The sequence below is a fragment of the Macaca mulatta genome, chromosome 1 (genome assembly GCF_049350105.2).
Source record: "Macaca mulatta isolate MMU2019108-1 chromosome 1, T2T-MMU8v2.0, whole genome shotgun sequence".
Taxonomy (NCBI): domain Eukaryota; kingdom Metazoa; phylum Chordata; class Mammalia; order Primates; family Cercopithecidae; genus Macaca; species Macaca mulatta.
Genome location: NC_133406.1, coordinates 60,461,667 through 60,488,939, shown reverse-complemented (window position 1 = coordinate 60,488,939; position 27,273 = coordinate 60,461,667). Strand labels below are relative to the sequence as shown.

Genomic DNA, 27,273 nt, shown 5'->3' with positions numbered 1-27,273 from the left:
TTTTTTGTAGAGATGGGGTCTTGCCGTGTTGCCTAGGTTGGTCTTGAACTGTTGGCCTCAAGAGATCCTCCCACCTCAGCCTCTAAGGGAGGCTGGAATTACTGGCATGAGCCACCATACCCAGCCTAGTTGCAACCTATTTGTGCCCAAGTTTATTGGTGAGGAAAGGAGGGAACTAGATTGGCACTGTGAAACAGCTTCAAGGATAGAGTTAAGGGATTCGTTTTATTGCTATTTGTCTATCTGCTACTTTCCTGCACTTCAGAGATTTTGACTTCTAATGAGAGTCCCTTTTATGGCTTTTTATAATGTCAATTCTAGGGATTCAGCCATGATTTTCCTGCCTGCCCTCCCATGACCATATACCTCATCCCCACCTCTGCCTGTGTTTGAACACAGAAGTGCATACATGCACACACATGTACACACAGACACCTTGATTTGGGCTGATCTCAGCATCCCAGGTATCTAAAGAATTTGGGAGTGACCAAAACTCTCCCCAAATGCAGATAAGCTATATGTGCCTCAGCAAAAGATATCCTATGAGAGTTGTTTGGGTAGAAAGGAAGCAACAAGTCTCCTGACATCTTGGCAGCACCAAAAGACTGATAGTCTTCTCTGTCTGCCCTTCATTCCCTTGTGTCTCCCCTGTGTTACTCATATAGACTAGAATGAAATGGCTTTAAGATTTTAATTTTTCATCCCCCTACTGATTTATCTTCAGCATTGATCCACTTGCTGCTATTTGTGATTTTTCTCCCAGAGGTAGATATGCCTGATCATGAGCCCCCCAGCCTGACCAGCTGTCACCACCAGCCTCACACAGCTCACGTGGTACCCCATACCTTTCAGATATATCTCCTGATCCATCTGCCCCTCTAAAAGATGTCCCAGCAAGGCGAAGCTGGTGCAGTGCTGAGGCACCCCCTCAGGTTCGTAGCCCAGCTCCACCTGCCCCTTCTCCAGGGCATACCTCCCATCCACAATGGAGCCCGTTATCACTTGCACTCTGCTCAGGTTTGCTGGATGGTTCAGAATCACTGTCAGGTGGTTTCCTGTACTAAGGTTGTGTGTCCAAAAGAATGACTCATCCAGAGTGTAGGCCTCCCAGGGGAAATGCACGTCGGAAACCTGCATATCAGTGAAGACAGCTCCAGGTGGGTTGTTGGGACCATCAGCATTCTTTTTCTGAAGTGCTGTGGCCTTCTGCTTGTGATCAAAGGTGGTGTAGGAGACCCTGCGGTAAAATAGGAAAGGTTTGCAGAGGATTGGGCTTTCCTGGACCAGGAGCATACGGAAATGAGAAATCAGGCTGTCAAGGGGTTTCTCCTTGTAGAAGAGGAGGAGGAAATGGGCCAGGAGCGGGAGGTCCCTGCTGTGAAAGAGTTTGCCAAGGAAGCCCATATTGGAGAACTCCAGTAGCACCCATGAGTTGGACTTCATGGTGTTCACCCTTGAATGAATGTGGGTAACAAAGTTGGGGGCAAAAAAGGCATTGTCCTCTATTAACAGGAAGTAATCAGAGAGCTTTGTGGCAAAGCTCATGAGGAAGGCGTGATCTACGTTCTGCTTGGAGTAGAATTCGCCACAAAAGGCTTCATCTCTGACGCTGTCAACAGTGGGGTAGGCATCGGATGGAGCATGGATCATTAGCAACTGCCCTTTCAAGATCTGCGGGCTGAAGAGGCTTGAAATGTGGGCAACAGTTTCTCTGAGCCAGGTGAGGTCAGAATCTGCCAGGTGGACCAGCACCGTGAGGTGTTTCTGCTCAGCCTTAGAGGAAACACGGAACAGGGAGACCAATGTGTACAAGAGGCTGCTTCTGTCCCCTTGCTGCACTGACGATATCCCCACTGTCAGCCATGCTGAGGAGAGGTAAAAATAGGGATGACTGTTAGTGCACAGTAATAGTGACCATTCTCAGAAGGGTTAGGGGTTGGGGGACCTTCACTCTTCCTTCCTCCCTCTTATTTCCCACCTGTTTTTCCCTTTGGCAGAGGGGATGTTTACATCCTTGTTGCTCAAAGTGTGGTCCTTAGTCCAGCAACATCAGGCTCATCTATAAGCTCATTTCAAATACAGAATCTTGATCCCTACCTCAGATTTAATCAGAAGCGGCATTTTCACAGCATCACCAGGTAACTTGTATGCACAGTAAAGTTTGAGAAGTACTAAACTAGGTGATGCTGAGTCTCTGTGGGTTCTGCTCAGTCTTCTTTGAGCCTGGAACTTTGTGGCATATGGTTTAGGGGCTCAATAAATATTAGCTATTATTTTAGTTATCATTGTTGTCAATTATGTTATTATATTGTTGTCAATTATTGTCATCTTCCCAAAGCTGTCCTTTGAAGAAGATATATTAGGAAAAGGACTTCCCCTGGAAGTCAGGAGCCCGGAGTTTTTGTCCCAGTTCTGCTACTGATTGTGTGATCTTGAGCAAGTCCCTTCAGCCCTGAGTCTAGTTCCTGATCCATAAACTGGGGCAGTTGGACTATGCGACTCTAAGACCCCCTCTAATCCAAATGTTCTCTAATCTAGTGATTCCACCTTCTTATAGCAATTAACTTTAGTAACTGGCCAAGTAGGGCAAAAATAAAAGTAGTAGCCAACTTTATCTTTTTCCTCCTTCCTCCTCATACTGCTGATATATAAATATTTACCTTGGGGGAAGGAGGAGAGAATTAACTGCCAGATTCTTTTTTTTTTTTTTTTTTTTTTTGAGATGGAGTCTCGCTTTGTCGCCCAGAGCAATGTCCGCTCATTTTTACCACCACCTCCCAGGTTCAAGTGAGTCTCCTGCCTCAGCTTCCTGGGTAGCTGGGATTACAAGTATCCCCCACTGTGCCCAACTAATTTTTGTATTTTTAGTAGAGATGGGATTTCACCATCTTGGCCAGGCTGGTCTCGAACCCCTGACTTCGTGATCCACCCACCTAGGCCTCCCAAAGTGCTGGGATTACAGGCATGAGCCACCACACCTGGTCATTGTCTGCCAAATTCTAATATTCCTGGGCACAGTCTGTCTTTCTCCTTCCCTCTTCTACTTTCCTTCCTATCTGCCTGATCTCTGGCTAGCTGTCCCTACTTCCCCTGGGATACTGAATTCCTCCCTCTTGTTGGTACTCACTCTTTCTTCTCTTCTGGATTTTTTCCATATATTTGAAGGTGAGGTTCTGCCAGTCTTCGAGTGGTCTTGGGTCCTTCCTGCTGTTATAACTGGCCTCCTGGGGCATTGACAAGGGTAAACATATATATCCTTTCATAAAAAGAACAAAGTTTACACCCCAGTGGCTCCCCATCAGCTTTTCTAGGGAAAGAGGTGGAGTGAACCATTCTCCCTAAAGTGAGCCCGGCACATTCTCAGGATACCTGTCCATTGGCTAAAATATCCAGGGCTCAAGCAGTATTTACTCTCTTCTTTACCTTAATGAATAAGGAAAATAAATACAGCTTCTTCATGGACTAATAGGCCCAGGTCCATACCCCCATTCCCTTTGGAGCTTCCTGCTCTCAGGTGAAAAGGTACAGGAAGGAAGAAAGCCCAGGGGTTTTCAAGAATCTGCCTGTCCACACCATTTCCACCCGATATTCCCAGTTCCCAAACTGATAAGGCTCAAGCCTTGCTACTTGGCCTTTGATAGTCATCACATTTTGGTCATCTTCAGTTTCCTTGGGGATTTTCAAAGTGATGAAGAGCCACAGGAATACGATGCCCACTGACTGTATGAAGCATTTCCTAATGGAACACCGCATCGCGTCTGTGTCAGGATACGGTTCCTACAGCAAGAAGTCAACGTGTACAGCTGGAGGACTCTCTCCCTCCAGTCCATGCCTAGAACTTCCCTTCTGCCCTCTTGAAGGCTTCCCCACTTGTATTAACCACCCTGTGTCTGCCTCCATATTCTACCTTTCCTCATCGTTAACTTATTTCCAAGATCTAAACTCACTATGACCTCTGCCTCCTGGGTTGAAGCGATTCTCCTGCCTCAGCCTCCCAAGTAGTTGGGATTACAGGCACGTGCCACTGTGCCTGGCTAATTTTTGTAGTAGTAGACGGGGTTTTACCATGTTGGCCAGGCTGGTCTTGAACTCCTGACCTCAAGTGATCTGCCCGCCTCAGCCTCCCAAAGTGCTGGCATTATAGGCGTGTGCCCGCCATCCAAGCACACCCTTTTATCTGATCTAGGAACCTGATACAATAGAGCCTTATTCCCTGCCTGAAGAAGGAAGGTCACTTGTCTCGTGATAATATTTGTTGCGTTCACTTCATATGCTTGGAGATTCAACTTCCCTAAAGTCTCCCCTACTCAAAATGATGAAGGTTGGCTGAGGCTTTAGTGATACAGTCAATTTATCTGAGTAAACAGATGGCCATTGTACCCTCCTTACCCCTGCTTTTTTATTTTATTTTTTGAGACAAGGCCTTGCTCTGTTGCTCAGATTGGAGTGCAGTGGTGTGATCATGGCTCACTGCAGCCTTGACCTCTCAGGCTCAAACGATCTTCCCACCTCAGCCTCCCAAGTAGCAGGGATGACAGATGCACACCACCACACCCAGCTAATTAAAAAAAAATTATTTTTTTTTTAGGATAGACTCTCTCTGTGTTGCCCAGGGTCATCTTGAACTCCTGGGGCCACGTGATTTTCCTGTATCAGCCTCTGAAAGTGCTGGGATTACCAGCGTGAGCCACCACACCCTGCCTCCCACACTTTTTAAAACAAAAATCGAACTATTAAAACAATTAAACCTGAAGTGTTGCCAAGTGTTATGCCAAATTGGTGTCTTTGTCAGTTTTTTTTTTCCCTAAAGAGTATCCTTAGTTTATTCCAATCTTTAATCTTACTCACAGACCTTGATTAGAATGTGATTGTGTTAACTTAGAGTAAAAAAAAAAAAAAATCCTTTCCTGCGTGTTGGGTTATTGGAATTCAGGCTGGCTCAGCCTCAGAAGCGCTTGTATGCTGCCCTCTTCCTCTGTGAGTGTTTTTTCTCTGGCGAGATGTGTTTCTCTGATTGCTTCAAGATGATCAGAGGAAAGGCTTTAATATGCCTTCTCACCCCTTCTTGATTCTTTCCCTGTGTGATCAGTACACAAAAGAAAAGCTGTAGTCAGTGATTTCTGTGCTCCTGAGGCCATACTATTCTCTAATCTCCCCCATTCCAGGGATGCCTTCCAATTTAGTATTTTGGTAGAGGTTAACATGCTTCTCTCCCTTAGCCACTTCACTTTTTGATGAGTTATAAAAGTAGGCTGGGCACAGTGGCTCACGTCTGGAATACCAACTCTTTGGGAGGCAGAGGCAGGAGGATCGCTTGAGCCCAGGAGTTCCGAGACCAGCCTGGGCAACACAGGGAGAGCTCCAACTCTGTTTAAGGAAAAAAAAAATAATGATAACAATAATACTTATATCTCCAGGTAATCACAGGGATGAGGAAAAAAAAATCTTATAGTAGTAAGGCTTTACAGATTAAACATTTCTTACTTGACTTCCTTAAGGAAAGACTTTTAGTCATATATATATATATATATATATATATATATATATATGCACATACACTGAATAAAAAGGCTCTAGGGGCTGGGCATGGTGGCTTACGCCTGTAATCCCAGCACTCTGGGAGGCCGAGGCGGGTGGATCACCTGAGGTTAGGAGTTTGAGACCAGCCTGGCCAACATGGCGAAACCCCTTCTCTACTAAAAATACAAGAATTAGCCAGGCGTGGTGGCAAGTGCCTGTAAAATTGCAGCTATTCAAGAGGCTGAGGCAGGAGAATCTCTTGAACCTGGGAGGCGGATGTTGCAGTGAGCCGAGATTATGCCACTGTACTCCGGCCTGGGCAACAGAGCAAGACTCCACCTCAGGGGAAAAAAAAGAAAGGAGGTGGGGCTTTAGGGCCAGGTGAGGTGGGATTGGGATAAAAATCACCCAGTGAAAATGTGTGGGCACTCAGGCCTATAATCCCAGCATTTCGGGAGGCCAAAGCAGGAGGATCACTTGAGGCCAGGAGTTCGAGACCAGCCTCGGCAACATAGTGAGACCCCCATCTCTACAAAAAGTTAAATTAGCCAGGTGTAGTGGTATGTGCCTAAAGTCCCAGCTACTCGGGAGGCTGAGGTGGGAGGATCGCCTTAACCCAGTATGTCGAGGCTGCAGTGAGCTGAGATCGTGCCACTGCACACTCCATCCAGCCTAGGGGACAGTGAGACCCTCTCTGTCTCTCTCTCTCTCTCTCAAAAAAAAAAAAAAAAGACTTTAGGCAGGGTGTAAGGCTCTAATTGCAGTTAAAGGGTTTCACCACCACAGGCATAAGCTCTGTTCCCCTTTGGTACCTCCTGTGTAGTTTCCCAGCCACAGAGGGAAGACTGCTCTCATTCAGCCCTCTGAGTTTGACAGACTTCTGGAAAAGGCAGGAGACAGAGAGAGAGAAAAAAAAAAGGAGCTGGGGTGATAAGGACCAGTCACTCTAGGAGTAATGAACAGACGGTGAGACCAGGCACAGCAAACAAAGGTCTCCCCAGTTTTCTACCCTTGAGCTAAGCTCCCTCTGTGATGTTACTGTTGCGTCCTAGCCACCTACTCCCCATTGTCAGAGGAACACGCAGGACTTACATGTGACCTGTGTGTGCTTCATCACTGGGAGCTATGACTTCGCATTCACCCTAAAGACCAGCATCAGTATCTTTTTAGATACTGAGCACTCACCTCCCCACCCCCACCGTGTACCCTATTTCCTTACATCTCTCCTACATTCTCTCCTTCCCTCTTGTTGGTTCCACTGACTCTTAGGCTCAGACTCCTACTCCCTCTCGCCTTCCCAAGTTCTCCACTCCTGCAGTTATCCTCTTCCTCTTCTGCATGATCCACTTCTCCCTTTCTACTGGACGATTCTCATCACTAGGAAAAGGAAGTTTATTATCTCCCAATGGGAAGAAGGCAAAAAGCAAAATACCTCCCTGAATTCGCGTTCTCTTCCAGTTCTGTGCCATTTCTCTACAACCACACACAGCAAAGCCCCTTTAAAGTGTTGTCTTCGTTAATTAGCCCCACTTCATTTCACATTCTCCCTCCTCATCTTACTTAACCTTTCTGCAACTTTGACTCAGTTGACCGCTACCACCTCCTTTAAAGACTTCCTGGGGGCACAGCCGGGTGTGGTGGCTCACGCCGGTAATCCCAGCACTTTGGGAGGCCGAGGCGGGCAGATCATGAGGTCAGGAGTTTGAGACGAGCCTGTCCAACATGGTGAAACCCCATCTCTAAAAAAATACAAAACTTAGCTGGGTGCAGTGGTGCACGCCTGTAGTCCCACCTACTCGGGAAGCTGAGGTAGGAGAATCGCTTAAACCTGGGAAGCGGAGGTTGCAGTGAGCCAAGATTGCACCACTTGCACTCCAGCCTGGGTGACAGAGCAAGACTCCGTCTCAAAAAAAAAAAAAAAAAAAAAAAAAGAGAGACTTTCTGCTCTGGCATCTCTCTTGCCATGCTGATTGCTCCCTCTCAGTTTCCTTACTTGGCTCGTTCTCTTCCCAACCTATATATGTAGGAGTGTCATAGGGCTCTCTTCTCTTCCTACATACTTTCCCTGGGTGATTTTATCCCAGTCCCATGGCTCTAAGTAATATACACACACACACGCACACACGCACATACATGAATGTGTGTATGTATGTATCAGGTAACTCCCAAATCTTATCTCTAGCCCCGATTCTTATCTTGATCCCTATCCTGAGCTCCAGATTACCTAACTATTCAATATCTCCAATTGGATGATAAGGTATCTCAACTTTAACAGAACCAGAATAAAACTACAGATTCCTCCTACCTCCCAAATAATTTCCTCCCCAAGTTTTTTCTACCCTAGTATATAGCATCACCATTCACCCAGTTAGAGAAAAAAAAAATCAAGGAGTTATACCTGGTGCCTCTCTCCTTTTTTTTTCTTTTACTCTTGATTTTTATATAGAGACAGGGTTTCGCTGTGTTGGCCAGGCTTGTCTTGAACTCCTGGCCTCAAGTGATCCTCCTGCCTTGGCCCCCAAAGTGCTGGAATTATAGGTGTGAGACACCACACCCAGCCTTCTTTCTCCTTAATACTCCACAGTCTATTTAATCCTGCTACCTTTTCCTCCAAAATTTACCCAGAACATGACCACTTTTCAAAATCATCTCCTGGACTACTGCAACCACCTCCTAATTGATCTCTCACCTCTACTCTGATTCTTCTGCAATCTGTTCTCCACGTGGCAGTCAGACAGACTTTTCCAATTGTAAATCAAATGATACCCACTCCCTGCCTACAATTCCCCAGTGCCTTCCCACTGCAAATAAATTGAAACCCAAACTCCTACCCATGGTCTGCAGGCTTTCACCTGATCTAGTGTTTGCTTTTTTTGTTGTTTGTTTGTTTGTTTTTTGAGACAGAGTCTCGCTCTGTCGCCCAGGCTGGAGTTCGGTGGTGTGATCTCAGCTCACTGCAACCTCCAATCTCCCGGATTCAAGCGATTCTTCGGTCTCAGCCTCCTGAGTAGCTGGGATTACAGGTGCCTGCCACCACACCTGGCTGATTTTTGTATTTTTAGTAGAAACAGGGTTTCGCCATGTTAGCCAGTCTGGTCTTGAACTCTTGACCTCAAGTGATCCACCTGTCTCAGCCTCCCAAAGTGCTGGGATTACAGGCGTGAGCCACCACGCCCACCTCTGATCTAGCATTCTGCCTGCTGCTTTGACCTCATCTCCCTCCCCACTCTCTAGCCTCAGGGACTTTCTTTTTCTTTTGTTTTTCTTGGTATGTCCCTTGGACACACCAAGCTGTTTCTTGACTCAAGGTCTTTGCACATGCTGTTCCTCTTTAAAATTTGTTTCTGGCCGGGCGCGGTGGCTCAAGCCTGTAATCCCAGCACTTTGGGAGGCCGAGACGGGCGGATCACGAGGTCAGGAGATCGAGACCATCCTGGCTAACACGGTGAAACCCCGTCTCTACTAAAAAATACAAAAAACTAGCCGGGCGCGGTGGCGGGTGCCTGTAGTCCCAACTACTCAGGAGGCTGAGGCAGGAGAATGGTGTGAACCCGGGAGGCGGAGCTTGCAGTGAGCTGAGATCCGGCCACTGCACTCCAGCCTGGGCGGCAGAGCGAGACTCCGTCTCAAAAAAAAAAATAAAATAAAATAAAATAAAATAAAATTTGTTTCTATTTTTTTTTTTTAATTTTACAATGTCTTCATGACATTCAATGTTCCTCTTCTTAGAACTCTCCACTATAGATTTTCCAATAGCTGCTTTCTTCCTAACATTCGGATCTGAGTTCTGATGTTCTCTTTGCTGCCTTAGATCATTGTGGCTAACAGCCCTTGCCACTCCTCCCATTCCATCCTCCCAGTACTTTTATCATGTATTCTGTTTTTCTCATCATTTATTTCATTGTTTTGTTTTGTTTGTTTTGTTTTGTTTTTGAGACAGAACCTCACTCTGTTGCCAAGGCTGGAGTGCAATGGCACGATCTTGGCTCACTGCAGCCTCTGCCTCCTGGATTCAAGAGATTCTCCTGCCCCAGCCTTCTGAGTAGCTGGGATTACAGGCATGTGCCACCACACCTGGCTAATTTTTGTATTTTTAGTAGAGACAGGGTTTTGCCATGTTGGCTGGGCTGGTCTGGAACTCCTGACCTCAAGTGATCCACCCACTTTGGCCTCCCAAAGTGCTGGAATTACAGGCGTGTGCCACCACACTCGGCCTCTCAGCATTTATTTCTACCAGAAGCTAACTTACTTCTTTGTGTGTGTGTTTATTGTCTGTCTCCATCCACTAGATTAGAATATAAGCCCTTAAGGGGCTTTGTTTGATTCAGTGCTGTATCCGTAGCACTTCGCATAAAACCTGATCCAGAGAACATACTAAACAAGTATTTATTAACTCGCCAATTATAGGGACTACATGATAATGATGAATGGTCACCTTTCTTCGACAAACACTACACTAGGTGCTAGAGGCACAGCGGTGTCGGGGGACTGGCCAGAACTCGAGAGAAGGGCAATATATGGGTGATGGTTAAGCGCTCCAATTCAGGACTCAGACAGGCAGAGCTGGAATCTAGTTCTGCGAGACTTGTTGTCCATGTGACCTTAGCCAAATGACTCAGCCTCTCTGAAGCCCAGTTCCTCATCTATAAAATGGAGATAAAAATGATGGCTACCCAGGACAGGGCTGGGCTAACAAAAAATAAATAAAAATAAAGTAAATGATGACTACTTTCAAGAGTTCTTATGAGGATCAAAAGAGATCATTCTATATAAATAGTTATTCTTAAAAATAAAAAAAAAAGAGAGTATCCATATAAACATACTTGGCATATAGCAAGCACTCAATAAATGTTAGCTCTTTTCTGTAGGGAATGACTACCATCTTCAACCAAAAAAAAAAAAAAAAAAAAAAAAAGAAACTCATCATCCCACTAGTCTCTTCTGGCAGGTGGAGAAGGGGCATGGCTACAGGCATGTGTGATTGGCCCACACACTGTTTCTTTTTTTTTGAGACAGAGTCTCGCTCTGTCGCCCAGGCTGGAGTGCAGTGGCGTGATCTCGGCTTACTGCAAGCTCCACCTCCCAGGTTCACGCCATTCTCCTGCCTCAGCCTCCTGAGTAGCTGGGACTACAGGTGCCCGCCATCATGCCTGGCTAGTTTTTTGTATTTTTAGTAGAGACGGGGTTTCACTGTGTGAGGCGGGACGGGATGGTCTCGATCTCCTGACCTCGTGATCCGCCTGCCTCAGCCTCCCAAAGTGCTGGGATTACAGGCGTGAGCCACCACGCCCTGCCCACCACACACTGTTTCTTAAAAATCTGATGAAAGATTGAACATTTAAGAATTGGAGGGTGGGCATGATGGCTCACGCCTGTAATCCCAGCACTTTGGGAGGCCTAGGTGGGCGGATCATGAGGTCAGAAGTTTGAGACCAGTCTGGCTAATATGGTGAAATGCTGTCTCTAATAAAAATGTAAAAAATCAGCTGGGCACGGTGGTGTGTGCCTGTAGTCCCAGTTACTTGGGAGGCTAAGGCAGGAGAATAGCTTGAACCCGGGAGGCAGAGGTTGCAGTGAGCCGAGATCGTGTCACTGTACTCCAGCCAGGGGAAAAAAAAAAAAAAGAATTGGGAGAGCTGAACAGGTGTGGCTCACGCCTGTAATCCCAGCACTTTGGGAGGCCGAGGTGGTCAGATCACTTGAGGCCGGGAGTTTGAGACCAGCCTGGTCAACATGGCAAAACCCTGTCTCTACTAAAAATGCAAAAATTAGCTGGGCCTGGTAGCACATATCTGTAATCCCATCTGCTTGGAAGGCCAAGGCAGGAGAATTGTTTGAGCCTGGGAGGTGGAGTTTATATAGTGAGATGAGATCATGCCACTGCACTCCAGTCTGGGCGACAGAGGGAGACCCTGTCTCAAACAACAAGCAAACAAACAAACTGGGAGAGCTTACCTAAAAGCCTAAATAACTGGCTTCTCTTGAAAAATAGAAACTTGGTGCAACCCTGGTCTGAGTAGTGATGGCCCCCAGTAGCTGGACGTGCATTCTCACCTCTCCACAGACTCCACTTTGCTCACCTCCCCCATGTACCTGTCTGGCTTCTACACAGGCATTTGAGTTTTTAACTCCTGCTCTCACTCAGGTCTTGAGAGGCTCGAAGACTCTATGCTAGCTCTTGGTCTTATATGTGGCACCTGTTTAGCACAGGGTGCTATAAAGATAAGGCACAAAGTGATCCCTGGGTTGAAGGGCTGTGGGTAGAGATAGAAGGAAAAGGTGGCTGGGCAGGGTGGCAGATTACACACCTGTAATCCCAGCACTTTGGGAGGCTGAGTCAGGCAGATCACCTGAGGTCAGGAGTTCGAGACTAGACTGGCCAACATGGTGAAACCCCATCTCTACCAAAAATACAAAAATTAGCCGAGTGTGGGGGCCTGTGCCTGTAATCCCAGCTACTCGGGAGGCTGATCCAGGAGGATCTCTTGAACCCGGGAAGTAGAGGTTGCAGTGAGATCACGCCACTGCACTCCAGCCTGGGTGACAGAGGGAGACTCTGTCTCAAAAAAAAAAAAAAAAAAAAAAAAAAAAAAAAAGCAGACCAGTGAAAAAATTAAATGGTGAAAAACAAATGGAAGAGAAAAGATATAATTATTGATTTTGTATATGATATCTCAGATGATATTCTGAGAGATTTCCATTGTTCATGGGGAATATAGAGGGAGTGGCTGAAATTAAGATTTAAAAAAATGTTTTAAATTAAATTAAATCTTATTTTATTTTATTTTATTTTTGAGACAGAGTCTCGCTCTGTCGCCCAGGCTAGAGTGCAGTGGCGCAATCTCGGCTCACTGCAAGCTCCGCCTCCCCGGTTCACACCATTCTCCTGCCTCAGCCTCCTGAGATAGCTGGGACTACAGGCGCCCACCACCACACCTGGCTAGTTTTTTGTATTTTTAGTAGAGACAGGGTTTCACAGTGTGAGCCAGGATGGTCTCGCTCTCCTGACCTCGTGATCTGCCCGCCTCGGCCTCCCAAAGTGCTGGGATTACAGGTGTGAGCCACCGTGCCTGGCCGATTATTGTTATTTTTTAGAGACGGGGTCTTGCTTTGTCACCCAGGCTGGAGTGCAGTGACACAATCATAGCTCATTGCAGCCTCAAACTCCTGGGCTTAAGTGATCCTCCCACCTCAGCCTCCCAAATAGCTAGAACCACAGGGGTGTGCCACCACACCTATTTTTTTTTTTTTTTTTTTTGGAGACAGAGTCTTGTTCTGTCGCCCAGGCTGGAGCGCAGTGGCACGATCTCTGCTCACTGCAGCTCCGCCTCTTGAGTTCAAGCAATTCTCCTGCCTCAGCCTCCTGGGTAGCTGGGACGACAGGCACGTGCCACCATGCCAGGCTAATTTTTGTATTTTTATTAGAGACGGGGTTTCACCATGTTGGTCGGGATAGTCTCCATCTCCTGACCTCATGATCTGCCCGCCTTGGTCTCCCAAAATGTTGGGATTACAGGCATGAGCTACTGCGCCCAGCCTTTTTTTTCTTTTTTATAGAAATGGGGTTAGGGATCTTCCTATGTTGCCCAGGTCCATTGTAAGTCACAAAATCAACTTAATGAGTTTCAACCAGCATATGTAAGTCCATCACTATATAAAGGTAATACTGTTTTGTGAAACTTTTGTTGCTGTTGCTATGTAAACAAAAATACTGGAGATTAGTCAAAGTTTGAAGCCACTGTAGTCTAGAGGGGAGAGTGGATCAATGTTGGCAGATTAAGGGGCAGCTGGTGGTGAGATCTGAGATGAGGCTTCTGTGTCCTTTTTCCTCAGCTTTAGAAAAGTCAGTTTGGTGTTTTGGGAAGATCAAAGGTAGGTACTAGGATAACATTCTTTTCCTAGCTCTGCTATTACTGTCTGACTTTTGGCTAATTAACCTTTCTGAGTCTCAATTTCTCCATCTGAAAAATGGTAACACTAATACCACTCATTTCACAGGGCTGATGTGCTCAGTAGACTATGATTTCCACCTGGCTAATGGCCGTCTTATTCATGTTACTACAGTGTTTCTAGTGGTTCTCATGTCCCTGCTTCCTGCCAGGAAAGAGGAAAAAGGGAATTCACCTGTAGCATTTAGTGTGTCAGATGCTGTGCTGGGCACTCAGCATGATTTGGTTGAACATGGAATTCCAAATTCCCAGTTACAATTGGGAATTTACAGTGGTGGTCTGTAAAGTGCTGACACAGTGTTGCAGCAGTTTTCATTCTATTGTAAGACTTTCATCCAAGATGCAGGCAATTCCAAACATTCCAGCTATCCACGGCCATTGAGCATGCTGCCAGGGGCCCCTCAGCCCAGAGACCCGAATTAGGGGTGCTGGTGGTGCCACTGAGGGATGAACAGGGAACATGAGTTTCCCTCTAATCCTTATAGCTTCTCTAAGCAGCTCACAGGATTGCTCCTTGGGAGTCCAGGGCTTCTAAAGTTGCCCAACCGGAATGGGAAGAAACAAGCCCTGAAGCCCTGGTGTGGCTAACTCTGCCCTTCCCAATCCCTGTGGGCAGGGCTGGCAGCACCGTGGGAATGTTCCACTTGTCAGCGACTGACCCCGACAAGGGTCTAGCCCTTTGAGCCCCACACCCAGGTAAACCAAAGCCCAAGACTGAGAGCGCAGTTACCCTGGAACTCAGTTGGGCTGAGTCATCAGAAAGGGATTCCAGGACAGGAGAGGAAGAGCAGATGGGAGGAGGAAGAGGCATTTATTAGTTACCAAGGTGGCTCTTAGGACCCAGACCCAGCTTCCCAAGGACAGAAACCCAGAAATGAGCGCCTGGTCAAGGTGTGAGCCATTCCCCAAGGGCAGCACCGACAGCTGGGGCTAGGGCAGGACAGGGAGCACCGAAGTCCCCCATAAGGGACCAGCTCAGCAGAAGACGATAGCATAGGAGGGGTTGCTGGTTCCTGGGAGTCAAGTAGGGCAGGGAATGGGGGAGGATGGGTTTATCTCACCCGTGGTGCCCACCCATCGTGGAGGCTCCATCAACACCCTTCTGAGCCTCCTTCCTGCTTCATGAGGTCAACCAGATTTTTCTCTTTGTCCAGCCGAAAGCTCCATCCACAGCCAATTGGAGCCACAGAAACTCAAGGCCATTTACCCTCCCTTTCAACAAATATTTGTGGAGTGTCTGCCACGTGCCTGGTGCCAAGGAGAGAGACATTACTCCTTCCCTCTAGAGGCTTACAATCTGGCAGGAGAGGAACATGTATGGGGAGAGTGCAGGGACACTGCGGAAAAAAGACAAATACTGAGTTATAAGTGTTGTAATGGGGGTAGTAATAAGACGTTGTGGGAATACACAAAATAAAACAAGAAGGCCAAATTGCAAGGGTTTGTGGGTTTCACAAGGGACATCTGACAGCAAACATTCCAGGGCACCTAGAGGTGGTGAGGAGAGAATGGCATTGGAGAAATAAGCTGAGATGGACTGCGTAGAGGACGAGGGAAAGCCGGTGCACTGGAGATTGGGGGAGACAAGAGGATCCACCAGGCTGGGAGGGGAAGGGTGGTGCTAGAAGAGTGGTGGTAGAAGCACGCGCGAGGGCCGGGCGCGGTGGCTCAAGCCTGTAATCCCAGCACTTTGGGAGGCCGAGACGGGCGGATCACGAGGTCAGGAGATCGAGACCATCCTGGCTAACCCCGTGAAACCCCGTCTCTACTAAAAAATACAAAAAACTAGCCGGGCGAGGTGGCGGGCGCCTGTAGTCCCAGCTACTCGGGAGGCTGAGGCAGGAGAATGGCGTGAACCCGGGAGGCGGAGCTTGCAGTGAGCTGAGATCCGGCCACTGCACTCCAGCCTGGGTGGCAGACCGAGACTCCGTCTCAAAAAAAAAAAAAAAAAAGAAGCACGCGCGAAGCAGAGACCGGAGGCCAGGGCGGAAGGGAGGCTCACGGACGACCCCGGGAGCTCTGGAAAGTTGTCAGAGGCACCGAGGGGGTAGGGAGCGGGCCCTACACGTGCGCTACGTGCTGCGCCGGCCGCTGGGGAGCTCGGCCTGCCCCCCTCATCCCCGAACCCGGTCCCAGGGTAGTTGCACGGCGCCCAAGGGGGGGGGGTGGAAGTCCCCCCAAGTTTGCAACCCGGCAGCGTGGTCTTCACAACGCAGCTACCGGAAGGAACGCGGGGAGCGCCTCATCAGCAGGCGGGTGGATCTAGGGGTGAAGGCTGCAGATCTGGGGCGCAGGCTGGAAAGTGGGGTGCAGCCGGTTGGAGACGTGAGGTCTGGGAGCTGGATGGACCGCATGAGGATGGAGACACCTATGGATGTGTCCAAAGGATCTGGCGCTGCACAAATGAGGGCGGTTTGGGGGACGGAGGCCCGGGCGGGGGCGGAGTGTTGTCCAAGAGTAAGGAGGGGGTTCCTGGAGACGTGGCACTCGGAGCGGGGCTGGGTTCCGCTCAGGTCGCCTGGGCTGCAGCTCCGCTATGGCCTGGGAACCCGAACCTGACCCCGCCCAGACATCGCACCCAGCCCTCTGGGAGCTCCGGCCCCGGCACCTCCAGGCTGGGGTTGCCCAGGTCCGGCCTCTGGGGTGTCCAGCCGGCCCCAGACGAGACAATGCGGCCCGGGCCCCGCCCCCGGAGGCTGACGCGCCCGGCCGCCGGCCAATCAGCGCCCGTGGCTAGGCTCTTTAAAAAAAGAAGCGCCGGCGCGGTGTGGCTGTCAGCTGGGAGGGATCCCTCCGCCCATGTAAACATCATAAAGGGCAAGGGGAGCGTCTGCTGCGGGCGGGGGAGCGGCTGCCTTCCTGGAGAGTCCTCTCGGTCCCTAGGTTCCCCCTCAAGACGCCGGCAACCGCCCCCTCCCTTAACGTCACACCGGGTCCGTTGGGAGCCAAACAGCTGCGGCCCGATCTGGGAGCAATAGAATCTCATCACTTAGGGTCACTACCGGAAATGGAGGAAGCGGGACTGGGAGACCTTGAGAGTTGGGAGCGAGAATAGTATAGAGAATAGAGAATTGTAGGACGCAGCTGAGAATTGGGAAAGATTTTCTTAGGCTTGTTCTTGCTGTCGATCTCAGTTAATAGTCATAACTCATGTAAGTCTAGAATTTGTTTCAAAGTTATGCCTACCTGGCTTGTAGGATGCAAACGTTAAGAGTGAAAATAGTCAACGCTCTCCCGAGAGGGCGCGTAACAAGACATAATCTTCATCAAGACCCACAGAGGCACAGAATGCGCACCAAAGAGCCATCGACGATAAGAATTCTTCTACCCAACTTCTTTAGTATTATCAAATATTCAGTAAAGTTAAAAGAAATTTGCATCAAATTCCTCTATACCCACTACCTAGATTCTATCATAACTTGCCACATCGCATATCTATCTTGCACTGATAATTCTTCTAATAGTGTGCTAGCTGTCCCCTGGGCTTGATTCTCCATTGCAGTAGGGAGCAGGAAGAGGCTCCAGGTCCCAAAGCCCTAGAGATCTAAGAAAAGGACTACGTTTTCCCAGGACCACTGTGAACTCTTTCCGGGGTCAGGTACCTCTGGGAATAATTTGTTGAAGGGAACGCGGTTGTCCTCTCCCCCCACGCCCATCCCCCCTTTTAATTGAAGACTTCTTAAGCATAAGAGATTTCCTTCCACTAGGTGAATCTGAAAGCAGAACTAAGATCTTGACAAGCAGTCCTTGCATACGTTTGGCACCTTTTTGGATGAAAGAGGTCATTTCAATGTTGACGTTCTACTTTTTGAACTTTCTCCCTTTTTCTGAGGCTGCTGGACACCACCCACCCACCCCCGTCTCCCGTCCCCCGCCAAAAGGAAAAAAAAAAGGCGCCTCAAAAGTGTTCATATCTCTTAAAGTTCGTTAACCTCGCTTTGCCTCCGTTGCCTGCTCTGCAAAATGAAGATAATATCGTACCTACTCAATATGGTGGTTGCGAAGACTCAGTGAGCTAACACATGCAGAGCGTTTAGAACAGTGCCTTACACACAGTAGCATTAAATAGCGGCTATCACCCATATGCACATAACTCCCAGATTTATATCTCCAATTCTGATCTCGCCCCTTCTGATTTATGCCCTCCAGTCCGTTGAAGGATACCCCGTTGGGTATCTCTACCTGTTTGTACCAGAGACACCTCAAATTCAAAATGTCCAGAAATGAGCACAGCACCTTCTTCCCTTGAATAACTCGCCTTGTGTATATAATTGGGGTGAACGTCCCACCAATGCCAACCGGCTAGCATCTACTCAGGCAGATACGCCAGACATCTGAATCTTAATACCTCATCTTCCCCCCCAATCTGTCACTGTGTCCTAATTTTATTTCCTACCTTTGCATCCCTTCCTCATAATCATCAGTACCACTGCCTTAAATTAAACCCTATCATTTCTTGTCTGGATTATTTCAAGAGCCTTTTGCCCCTCTCAAGTCTGACCTTGTCATAGATTGTTGATATTTATTTTCCCTGCAACATCTCCACCTCCCAATAATCTCCATCACTTATTAGCCATGTGAATTTTGGCAAATTGCTTAATCTACCTATGCCTCACTTTCCTTATTGTAAAGTGGAAATAAGAGTACCTATCTCATAGGGTTGTGTGATTAATCATGCAATGCAATTAGAACAGTGCCTAGGATATGAAAGTGACCAAAAGTGTTACGTTATTATTATTATTACTACTATTGCCTTCTCACGAACATGCTGTTTGTATGTTCAAGCTGTTATCTCTACTGGAAAATCCTTCTCCATTTCCAATACTCTTTCCAAAACCCCCTCCTGGGTTTTACTGCACCTACCACTGTGTACTGACATGATTGAATGATTGGCTTATGGGACTGATCCTTTCTACCAGACTTAACTTCTTCAGGGCAGGAACTCTGATGCATAGTAAATGGTCAATAAAAGTTGGCTCAACTGAAACCCTAAGGATAAACTCCATCCACAGCGGAAGGCGCGGCCCCTCCTAATTCGGGGGCGGGGCGGGGAGCCATGCGCGGAGGGTGGGTGGGTGGGGGTGGGGTGGGACTCTTTTTCCTCGCCGTGGCGGCGGAGGCGCACGGCGTGGGTTTGCGGCGAGACGTCGTCGTCGGAGGCTGAAAAAGCCCAAGGTGCTGCCGTTGCCCGTACAACTCGGACTTGCTGTCGCCAGAGCTTCGTCTGCACGGGTCTCGGACCGAGTGGAGCTCGCAGCCTCGGTCCCGGAGCCCACCCTCGCCTCGCCTATTGCCCAGCCTGCAGTGATGGAGCCGGCCACCGCGCTGCACCCGGGCCCGCGCCCGGCGCTGCCCCTTGGGGGCCCGGGCCCGCTGGGCGAGTTCCTGCCTCCCCCCGAGTGCCCAGTCTTCGAGCCCAGCTGGGAAGAGTTCGCGGACCCCTTCGCTTTCATCCACAAGATCCGGCCTATAGCCGAGCAGACTGGGATCTGTAAGGTGCGGCCGCCGCCGGTGAGTCACGCCAGCACCCCGGATCCAGCTCGTGGCTGGGGGAGGGAGCGGGGACGCGCGGGTCTGGGGAGGCCCGAGGCGCGGGGGGCGGGGAGCCGGTCGCCCCACCGGCCTCGTCAAGTTTGAGGCTGCCTAGAAGGTTGGAGTTGAGGCTGGGGGAGGAAGATGGGGGCTTCTCTAGGGTGGGAGATGAGTAGCGTGGGAGAACCGGGGACTTCGGCGGTGCCACGGGAGGGCCGGGTCGCCGCGGGGTTCGGGCGGCCGGGTCCGGAGGTTCGGGTTCGGTTCCGGATGGAGTGATGGCAGGAGCCGGGGGTGGTCGCGGGGGAGTTTCCTCACGTAGCCCGGCGGAGGCGCGGGCTGGAGGGAGGACTGTGGGCCCGGCGAGGCTCAGCAGGCTGGTCCTCGCCTCCGCTCCCGGGGTGCGGGGGTGTGTGATGGGGTGGGGTGGGGGTGGGGGACTTGCGAGTTGTCGTGCGAGGAGGAAAGTTTTCAATATGGCGGCGGGAGCCCCTGGTCCTTTGTGTGGTGGCGGCGTCGGCCCGGAGCGGCCCTCACCTGGGCGCCCCACCCTCCAGACCAGGGCACCCCTCCACCGCCTGGTCCCCGGGCCTCCAGGTGTCCCCCGGGCCGGGGTCAAGAGGGGGGCGGCCAGCGCTGGCTGGGGGCGGGGAGGAGCCGCAGGTCCGGCCCCGGAGCGGATGTGTTGTGGGGGGCGTTAGTGTCTGGGGGGACACTTTTGGGGCGGCGGGGGCAGGACAGGCGGTGGTGGGCCCCATGCCCGCCCGCGCTCCCAAAGGCTCACACACCCGGCTTCTTCTGGCTCAGCCGCTCGGCTCCCCGGGGAGGCCTGGGCTGTGCTGTTGGGGATGGGGTCGGGGCGAGGCCGTGTTTGTAGGGGAATGTCAGACGAAGAGACCTCCGAAGATTTCGTGCTCGTTTCCCCCGGCCCTCGGCCTCTGGGCGCTGAAAGGCAGTCACCCACCGCAGCCCTTGCAGCCCTGTCTACAGCGCCTCGGGCCTGGGGGCAGTGAGTGAGGGGTGGGTGTTGCTGAAACCATCCCCAACGGCTCCAACGTTCGCTGAGGAGAGCCCGGCCAACTCCTTCCCCCGTGGCCGGAACTGGGTGCGCTCCTACACCCCTGGTTTTTGCCCACCTTTCGGGAGGGTCTGAGTCCGAGTTGGCCTAAGCGGCGGTTGGACGGGCTGGGACCGTTGGGAAGGGGGTTTAACTGCCTTTCCTACTGTTTAAGAATCTTCTCCCCACTCTCTTCCCCCACCCCCACTCCTAAGTGGAGGAAGACCCCTTCCCACCCCTTTCTCCCTTAAGCTTGCTCTTTGTAATGCCATTTTGAGTTGTAGGGATTCTGTTTGTAATCATTATGTTTTGGAAAGCTGTTTTCAGGGAGATCCCTGAAAATAAGGCTTCTTATCCTAACTCTTCCCCGCCCCAAATTAAAACATGGACACCTACTTTAGTTTTTCTTAAGCAAGTTTGAAAAGGGAGATGAACTATATGCTTCACAAAATAACTAGCCAGCGAATATGAGGGAAATGTTTGAAAATAGATCCATTTCTTACAGCGAGGTGGGCAAGGTTGATTCTTGCTGCTTAAGGGAAGTACGTTTCTCTTAGTGCGAAGAGGCCTGCAGAAGTTATAACAGGGCTGGTTAGAGCCAAGGTTTTAATTCTTGAATAATAGGTCATGTTTCACACTGTAGTAATGTGGCTTTATGTCACATGCTAGAAGGGGTGAATATGAATATCGCACATTTGCATTAATGGGATTTTATTCAGAAATTGGGTAACTTGACTAAGTTGTTAGTAACCAAAATGTGGGGAGTCAGATTCCTGGGAGGTGTCCTCCATGTTGGTATTGTGGTATACCAGGGCTGGGGTAAATCCTTTATCTTGCTTTCTTGTTCTTTGCCTTTTAGAGGGCCCTTTTCCTGAAAAGAGAGTGTTGCTCTGGTTAGGCTTGGCTACCCATTTCCTCATCTTGGCTAGAATATTAATGGTAATCTTTGCAAAATGTGTGATCGAATTGCCTTTTCCCCCCTCTGAATGTCAGACAGACATGATGGCCACCATTTTGTATTGAGAGTACTACATAGTACAGCCTGAGGAAAGGGGTTAAAGAGGCACCAATAATCTACAAATACAACCAGTGCTGTTTTGGAGACCTCCTTTGTGTGGAGGGGGCTTGCTTCCTCCTTTGTTTAACAAACTCCTATGCCAAATGGAAAGAGTTTGAGAGTATTTGTTGTTGATATAACCACAAAAAGGGAAATCTTTCCAGAAGTTGTAGCTCTTGAAGAGGGGTCTTGTTGGAACAAAGGCTTCTTAAGAGATGTAAACAGTCTTTGTTTTAGAAACTGTTTTGTTTTTAGGAAAGCTAACTGTGAACAAGTGGTTTCATATAGTTGATATGTAGCAACAAAAAAACCCTTCAAGAGGTGTGAAATATTTTCCATGGTCATATATGTAATGTCTGTATTTCTGGATGATTTTTGTTCACTGAGTTTTTGGAACACAAATGGTTATATTAGAAGGGGAACTGGGACTATTGATATTTTACTTGTTAGAAGGTAAGGAGAAGTATAAAACATTTCTGTCTCCTTTTGTTCTTACCTTTGTATCTTTACCAATGGTACTTAATATAGCTTCAGTTTATAGCTGCTTTCTCAGTGAGACTCCCAAAACTGCTTGGCTTCTGAAAACCTTAGAGTGCTTATATTATTTTGTATATGGCAGCTTAGGGGTTCTCAGAAATTTGAAAATATACTAAGATAAATGTGAGAAAACGTAATTAAGTCAAGAAGATTATACTTCAATTCTGAGTTTGAAGTTTAACAGACACCTTTGTTTCAAATTATATTAACTACGTAGGATAACCAGGTTTGTTTTCTGGGCCAAGACCTTAAATTTACAATTAATACGGTTTCTGGTTTTGTCACCTTTAAAATGCAAATTTTAATTTCCTCCTTGATACTGTACTTAGATGTCTGTTTAAGGACAAATGATATTTTTCCATATCACTTTGTGGTATTTGGAGATTAATAATTTTAAGGGTGTAACTATTAGGCAGAAAAATAGTTGGCTGTTCAGTAAATACTTTTTTGTCTCCCAAATTTTGATAGGAATATAGTTATGGCTTTAGTAACTTATTTTCTTGCTTTCAGATGTCATGTCTCACATTTGGCCATAGATAGATTCCACAAGTTTCTTTTCTTTTTCTTTTTCGTTTTTTTGAGACGGAGTTTTGCTCTTGTTGCCCAGGCCTGATGTGCAATGGTGCGATCTCGGCTCACTGTAACTTTTCCCTCCCGGGTTCAAGTGATTCTCTTGCCTCAGCCTTCGTGAGTAGCTGGGATTACAGGCATGTGCCACCATGCCCGGCTAATTTTGTATGTTTAGTAGAGACAGGGTTTCTCCATGTTAGTTAGGCTGGTCTTGAACTCCTGACCTCAGGTGATCCACCCGCCTCGGTCTCCCAAAGTGCTGGGATTACAGGTGTGAGTCACCGTGCCCGGCCTAGATTCCACAAATTTCTTCTTTGTGTCCAGAGAAGGTTTAAATCAAACCCAAGGGCACAAGAGACAGAATTTTTTTCAGCTTTAACTCCTTGTAGTTACTAGTTTGATTCCTTCATCTTTATAGCCAAGTGTAAAACTGCCCTTAAATGTTTTAATACAGTCAGCATCTTTTTTTTTTTTTTTTTTTGAGACGGAGTCTTGCTCTGTGGCGCTGGCTGGAGTGCAGTTGCGCTATCTCGTCTCACTGCAAGCTCCGCCTCCCGGGTTCACGCCATTCTCCTGCCTCAGCCTCCCGAGGAGCTGGGACTACAGGCACCCGCCACTACTCCCGGCTAATTTTTTGTATTAGTAGAGACGGGGTTTCACCGTGTTAGCCAGAATGGTCCCCATCTCCTGACCTCGTGATCCACCCGCCTTGGCCTCCCAAAGTGCTGGGATTACAGGCGTGAGCCACCGCGCCCGGCCACAGTCAGCATCTTTTATTGAGTGAGCCTATTGGTTCCACTCCTAGAGAAGAGGGAGGAACTTACACACTTTGTATGGTAGAAGTGTTAATGATATGGAGCTCATTTACTCCCTTTCCAGCGTATCATTCTCCCTAATTTGGAGTTTGATTAACTTAGACCTAACCCTCTCTGGGTTTTCCTATTTCTTTGGTGTCACGAAATCTTTCCCTACTTGTGGTATCTTTGGCTACTTTAAGCCTTCAACGTTTGGAGAAGAGGCTTATCAGTGGAAACATCCTTGAGCAAGGGAACAACTTGTAACTACTTAAAAAATAACCCTTTTATTGAAACATACCACAGAGTTCACCCATTTATGATGTGCAATTCAGTGGTTTTTGATATTTTCACAGAGTTGTACAACCATCACCACAATCAATTGTAGAACATTTTCATCGCCCTCAAAAGAAACCCTGAACTCACTTGTAACTACTTTTAAAGACAAATTTAGGACTATAATGCCCAGGATAAAAACTTGATAGGAGGTTGGATTAAGTCTTACAGTTCCAGGCCACAAATGTCTACCTTTTTTTTTTGAGATGGAGTTTTACTCCTGTCGCCCAGGCTGGAGTGCTGTGGCGCAACATCTGCCTCCTGGGTTCAAGCGGTTCTCCTGCCTCAGCCGCCTGAGAGCTAGGGTTATAGGCGTGCGCCACCACGCCCGGCTAATTTTGTATTTTTAGTAGAGATGGGGTTTCACCGTGTTGGTCAGGCTGGTCTTGAACTCCTGACCTCAGTTGATCTACCCACCTTGGCCTCCCAAAGTGCTGGGATTACAGGAGTGAGCCACCGTACCCAGGCCACAAATGTCTACCTTAAAGCAAAAACAAACTTCATTTATTGTAGTTATTGAATGGGTGTTTAGCTAAATTTGACTTTGCCAGTGGTAAATTGGGCACATTAGTAACCACAAAACATATCTACCCAGTTGTAATTCGTAGTGAACTAATAAACAAAACTTGTAGAATTTAAGAATGTAATGTGAATGATATTGCAAATATGAGTCAGCTAAAGATTTGAGTCCCCACCCCCACTGGAAAAATTTCCTTCCCTTCCTATGATTATAGGGTATGGTTTTAAACATGCAATCTAAACTTTTAAAAGAGTGAAATGGGTAGAGAATTACCTTTGAAAAGCGTTAATATACTTCTCTCTTAAAAGCCAGGGCTTGAAATCTCCCTTTTTTTTAAAAAATCTCTGTCACCCAGGCTGGCATGCAGTGTTGCAATCAAGGCTCACTGCAGCTTCCACTTCTTGGGCTCAAGTGCTCCTCCCTCCTCAGCCTCTAATAAATTGTAGGGATGGGGTTTCTCAGTATGTTGCCCAGGCTTATCTTGAACTCCTGGCTTCAAGCAGTTCTCCCGCTTTGGTCTCCCAAAGTGCTGGGATTACAGGCCTGAGCCAGTGCACCTGGCCTGAATTATTTTGTTGAGACACTGATAAGAAAAGTTAAAAGAAAATTATTAACCCTTAATTTTATTCTTTCTCTGTTTCTAGGGTAATTTTCTTTATGACCTGTTGGCCTAGACTTAGAGTATTGGAGTATGTCAGGTTGATAGATTAGTGAAAAATGTGTTTATTGGTTTACATTTATAAGTGGGTAGAGATCAGCCAGTGGAGGAATTTTCTCTTAGGTAAAAAAATACGGGGTTGGGCGTAGTGGCTCATGTCTGTAATCCCAGCACTTTTGGGAGGCCTAGATGGGCATATTGCTTGAGGTCAGGAGTTTGAGATCAGCCTGGCCAACATAGCAAAACTCTGTCTCTACTAAAAATACAAAAATTAGCTGGGCATGGTGGTGGGGGCTTGCAATCCCAGCTACTCAGGTGGCTGAGGCAGGAGAATTGCTTGAACCTGGGAGGCAGAGGTTCCAGTGAGCTGAGATCACTCCATTGCACTCCAACCTGGGCGACAGGCTCAAAAAAGAAAACAAACAAAAAAAAACCCAAAACAACAACAAAAAAAAGGTGTAAACTATTCGATTTTAAAAAATCGAACCCTGTTTAAATACTGTAATGGGACCTTTTTGTAGACTTTTGTAACCTTTCATTGTTGCCTTAATTGAACCCCATTAAGGTTGGCTATAGAAAAGAATAAGGGAAAGCCCATGCTCCTAAAATGAATGTGCTAATTAGGTCTCTGGTGTTCAGGGTTTTTGAAGTCTTATGCATATACTTCTTTCCAAATGTCATCTATAGGTTTGAAAAACTGCTAACCTAGGAGTACCTTGCTTTCATCCTTGGACAGTCCTCTCAGCTTCATTTGTGTTGAGATTGCTGTGCAATTTTTTTTTTCCTCTAAGAGAATTAGGTGTTCTCTAATATAGCTATTATAGTACAGATTATTGCCAGCCTCAAAAAAAAAAAAAAAAAAAAAGATGGAATGAAGGTTGGGAACTGGAGGGCTACACATTCTCAAATTTAAGTTTGGGTCTCTTGAAGGGGACTCAACAGAGGCATACCGACAAGTTCCTTTGGGGTGAGTGGGTGGGTGAGTTAATACCTTGGGAAAGCCATATTCTTGGGCTGCTGCCATTGACTTTTGATTATTTAAAGTTTGAGATACTAATAACTGGATTTATAAAATCCAGATTGTGAGAAACTTGTTTTAGACATAAGAATTGTATGCAGTTGAGAAGTATTTCTCAAATATTTCTACTGCTGTGTCCTTGCATGGGATTAAAGAGGGAAATTAAATGAAAACTTAATTTTAAATAAAAATTAAATGAAAAATTAAATTGTATACCTCCACAAATTCGTCCAGAAATGTTTCTTTTTCTATTATTAGATGAATTCTTTGGTGAATTTGCTTTTTACAACCAAGTTTATAAACCAGATTAATGAAGAAAAGATATCTCTGGGACAGTGAGGCATTTCGGTTCCATAATTGTAGGATGTTTGGAACAAAGATGCAGAATTTGAACGCATTCTTTTAAGTCCTCTTCCCCACACCATGGTTTAAGACACTCAAACCTTTAACTGTAGACCATCCTTCTTAAAGCACCATCAGCATATATCTTTACACATGGCCTTAGAGTCATCCCATGTGTGCTACTGCTTCTTTTTTTAAAGCATTTAAGCTTTCTTTCGGATATAAAAACTAATCATTTTGTTCTGCTAGACCCATCACTTACAGGGAGTAAATTAAAACATTTTATTATGAAAAATGTCGAGAATACACAAAAGTGTAAAGAATAGTTACTTTAGCTATTTTCCTGGATTGAAGAGCTGAAAGTGGAGTAGCAGCATTGGAGTTGAAAGAATACTCTAGGGATCTTCATTTGTAAAGAACAGCTTGGCTTAGCTTTTGTCCTATTCAGGTTATAAGTGACATTTCGGCAATTAGGAGTGAGCTTTCTAGCCTTTAGTCAGTGATGGTCATTTTGCCCAAATAGGTTGGGGATAGTGTTTCTCAGTTTTAGTCAATGGCTTTGTTGCTTTGTTACACATTTGTTGGGACATGTCAAGTAACTTGACCAGCTGCAGGTCTGTTGACACATGGAGGTGTGGGAGTTGGTTGGTGGGTGGAGGTTGTCTCTGCTAACATCACTTCATTCTTTATCTGTTCATTTTCATATTGGCCAGACTTTATCTCAACTTTTCCTTTCTTGGGAAAAGGGGCCTTCTGGTCAGAGTGGGTATTTTGCCTGACAAAACAGAGTTGACATCAGTAGTAACGAAGAAATAGAATGACGTTCTAGCCAGGCATGGTGGCTTTCACTTGTAATCCCAGCACTTTGGGAGGCTCCAGGCAGGAGGATCACTTGAGATCAGGAGTTTGAGATCAGCCTGGGAAGCATGGTGAGACTCTATCTCTACAAAAGACAAAAAATTAACTGGGAATGGTGCCGTGCACCTGTAGTCCCAGCTACTCAGGAGGCTGAGGTGGGAGGATGGCTTGAACTCAGAAGTTCCGGGTTGTGGTGAGCCCTGATCATGCCGCTGCACTCCAGCCTGGGCAACGGAGCAAGACTTTGTTTCAAAAACAAACAAAACAAAATGGCTGGACGCGGTGGCTCACTCCTGTCATCTCAGCACTTTGGGAGACTGAGGTGGGCGGATCATGAGGTCAAGAGATTGAGACCATCCTGGCCAACATGGTGAAACGCTGTCTCTACTAAAAGTACAAAAATTATCTGGGCGTGGTGGTACTAAGTTACTTGGGAGGCTGAGGCAGGAGAATCACTTGAACCCAGGAGGTGGAGGATGCAGTGAGTCAGTATCGCGCCACTGCACTCCAGCTTGGTGACAGAGC

General features: G+C 47.5%; 2 protein-coding genes and 1 long non-coding RNA gene across 9 annotated transcripts in view; 1 reads left to right on the top strand and 2 right to left on the bottom strand.

Moving 5' to 3' along the window:
* Positions 1–644: 644 nt before the first annotated feature.
* Positions 645–3,887, bottom strand: LOC705299 (alpha-1,3-mannosyl-glycoprotein 4-beta-N-acetylglucosaminyltransferase-like protein MGAT4E). The gene is made up of 3 exons (XM_015119963.3): positions 3,649–3,887; positions 3,128–3,224; positions 645–1,865 (listed from the first exon to the last, which is right to left on the bottom strand). Exons 1-3 carry the CDS (start codon positions 3,751–3,753, stop codon positions 742–744), a joined length of 1,326 nt encoding a protein of 441 aa, XP_014975449.2. The 5' UTR covers positions 3,754–3,887; the 3' UTR covers positions 645–741.
* A 14,772-nt stretch (positions 3,888–18,659) lies between these two features.
* The window catches only part of KDM5B (lysine demethylase 5B), an 83,120-nt gene continuing 74,506 nt past the window's right edge, over positions 18,660–27,273 (top strand). For 5 of the 7 annotated variants that reach the window (XM_078003037.1, XM_078003047.1, XM_015119969.3 and 2 more), the window contains exon 1: positions 18,660–18,980. In XM_078003037.1, coding sequence (XP_077859163.1) covers positions 18,777–18,980 — 204 coding nt within the window. In that variant the 5' untranslated portion in view covers positions 18,660–18,776. Of the gene's footprint in view, positions 18,981–19,016; positions 19,120–27,273 lie in introns of those variants that run through there. The other 2 variants (XM_078003028.1, XM_015119989.3) reach the window with 2 other exon arrangements.
* LOC144341181 (uncharacterized) lies at positions 20,183–24,986 on the bottom strand. Its single transcript, XR_013417965.1, has 2 exons — positions 24,705–24,986; positions 20,183–22,683 (listed from the first exon to the last, which is right to left on the bottom strand). It is a non-coding gene; the product is annotated as an uncharacterized LOC144341181 (long non-coding RNA).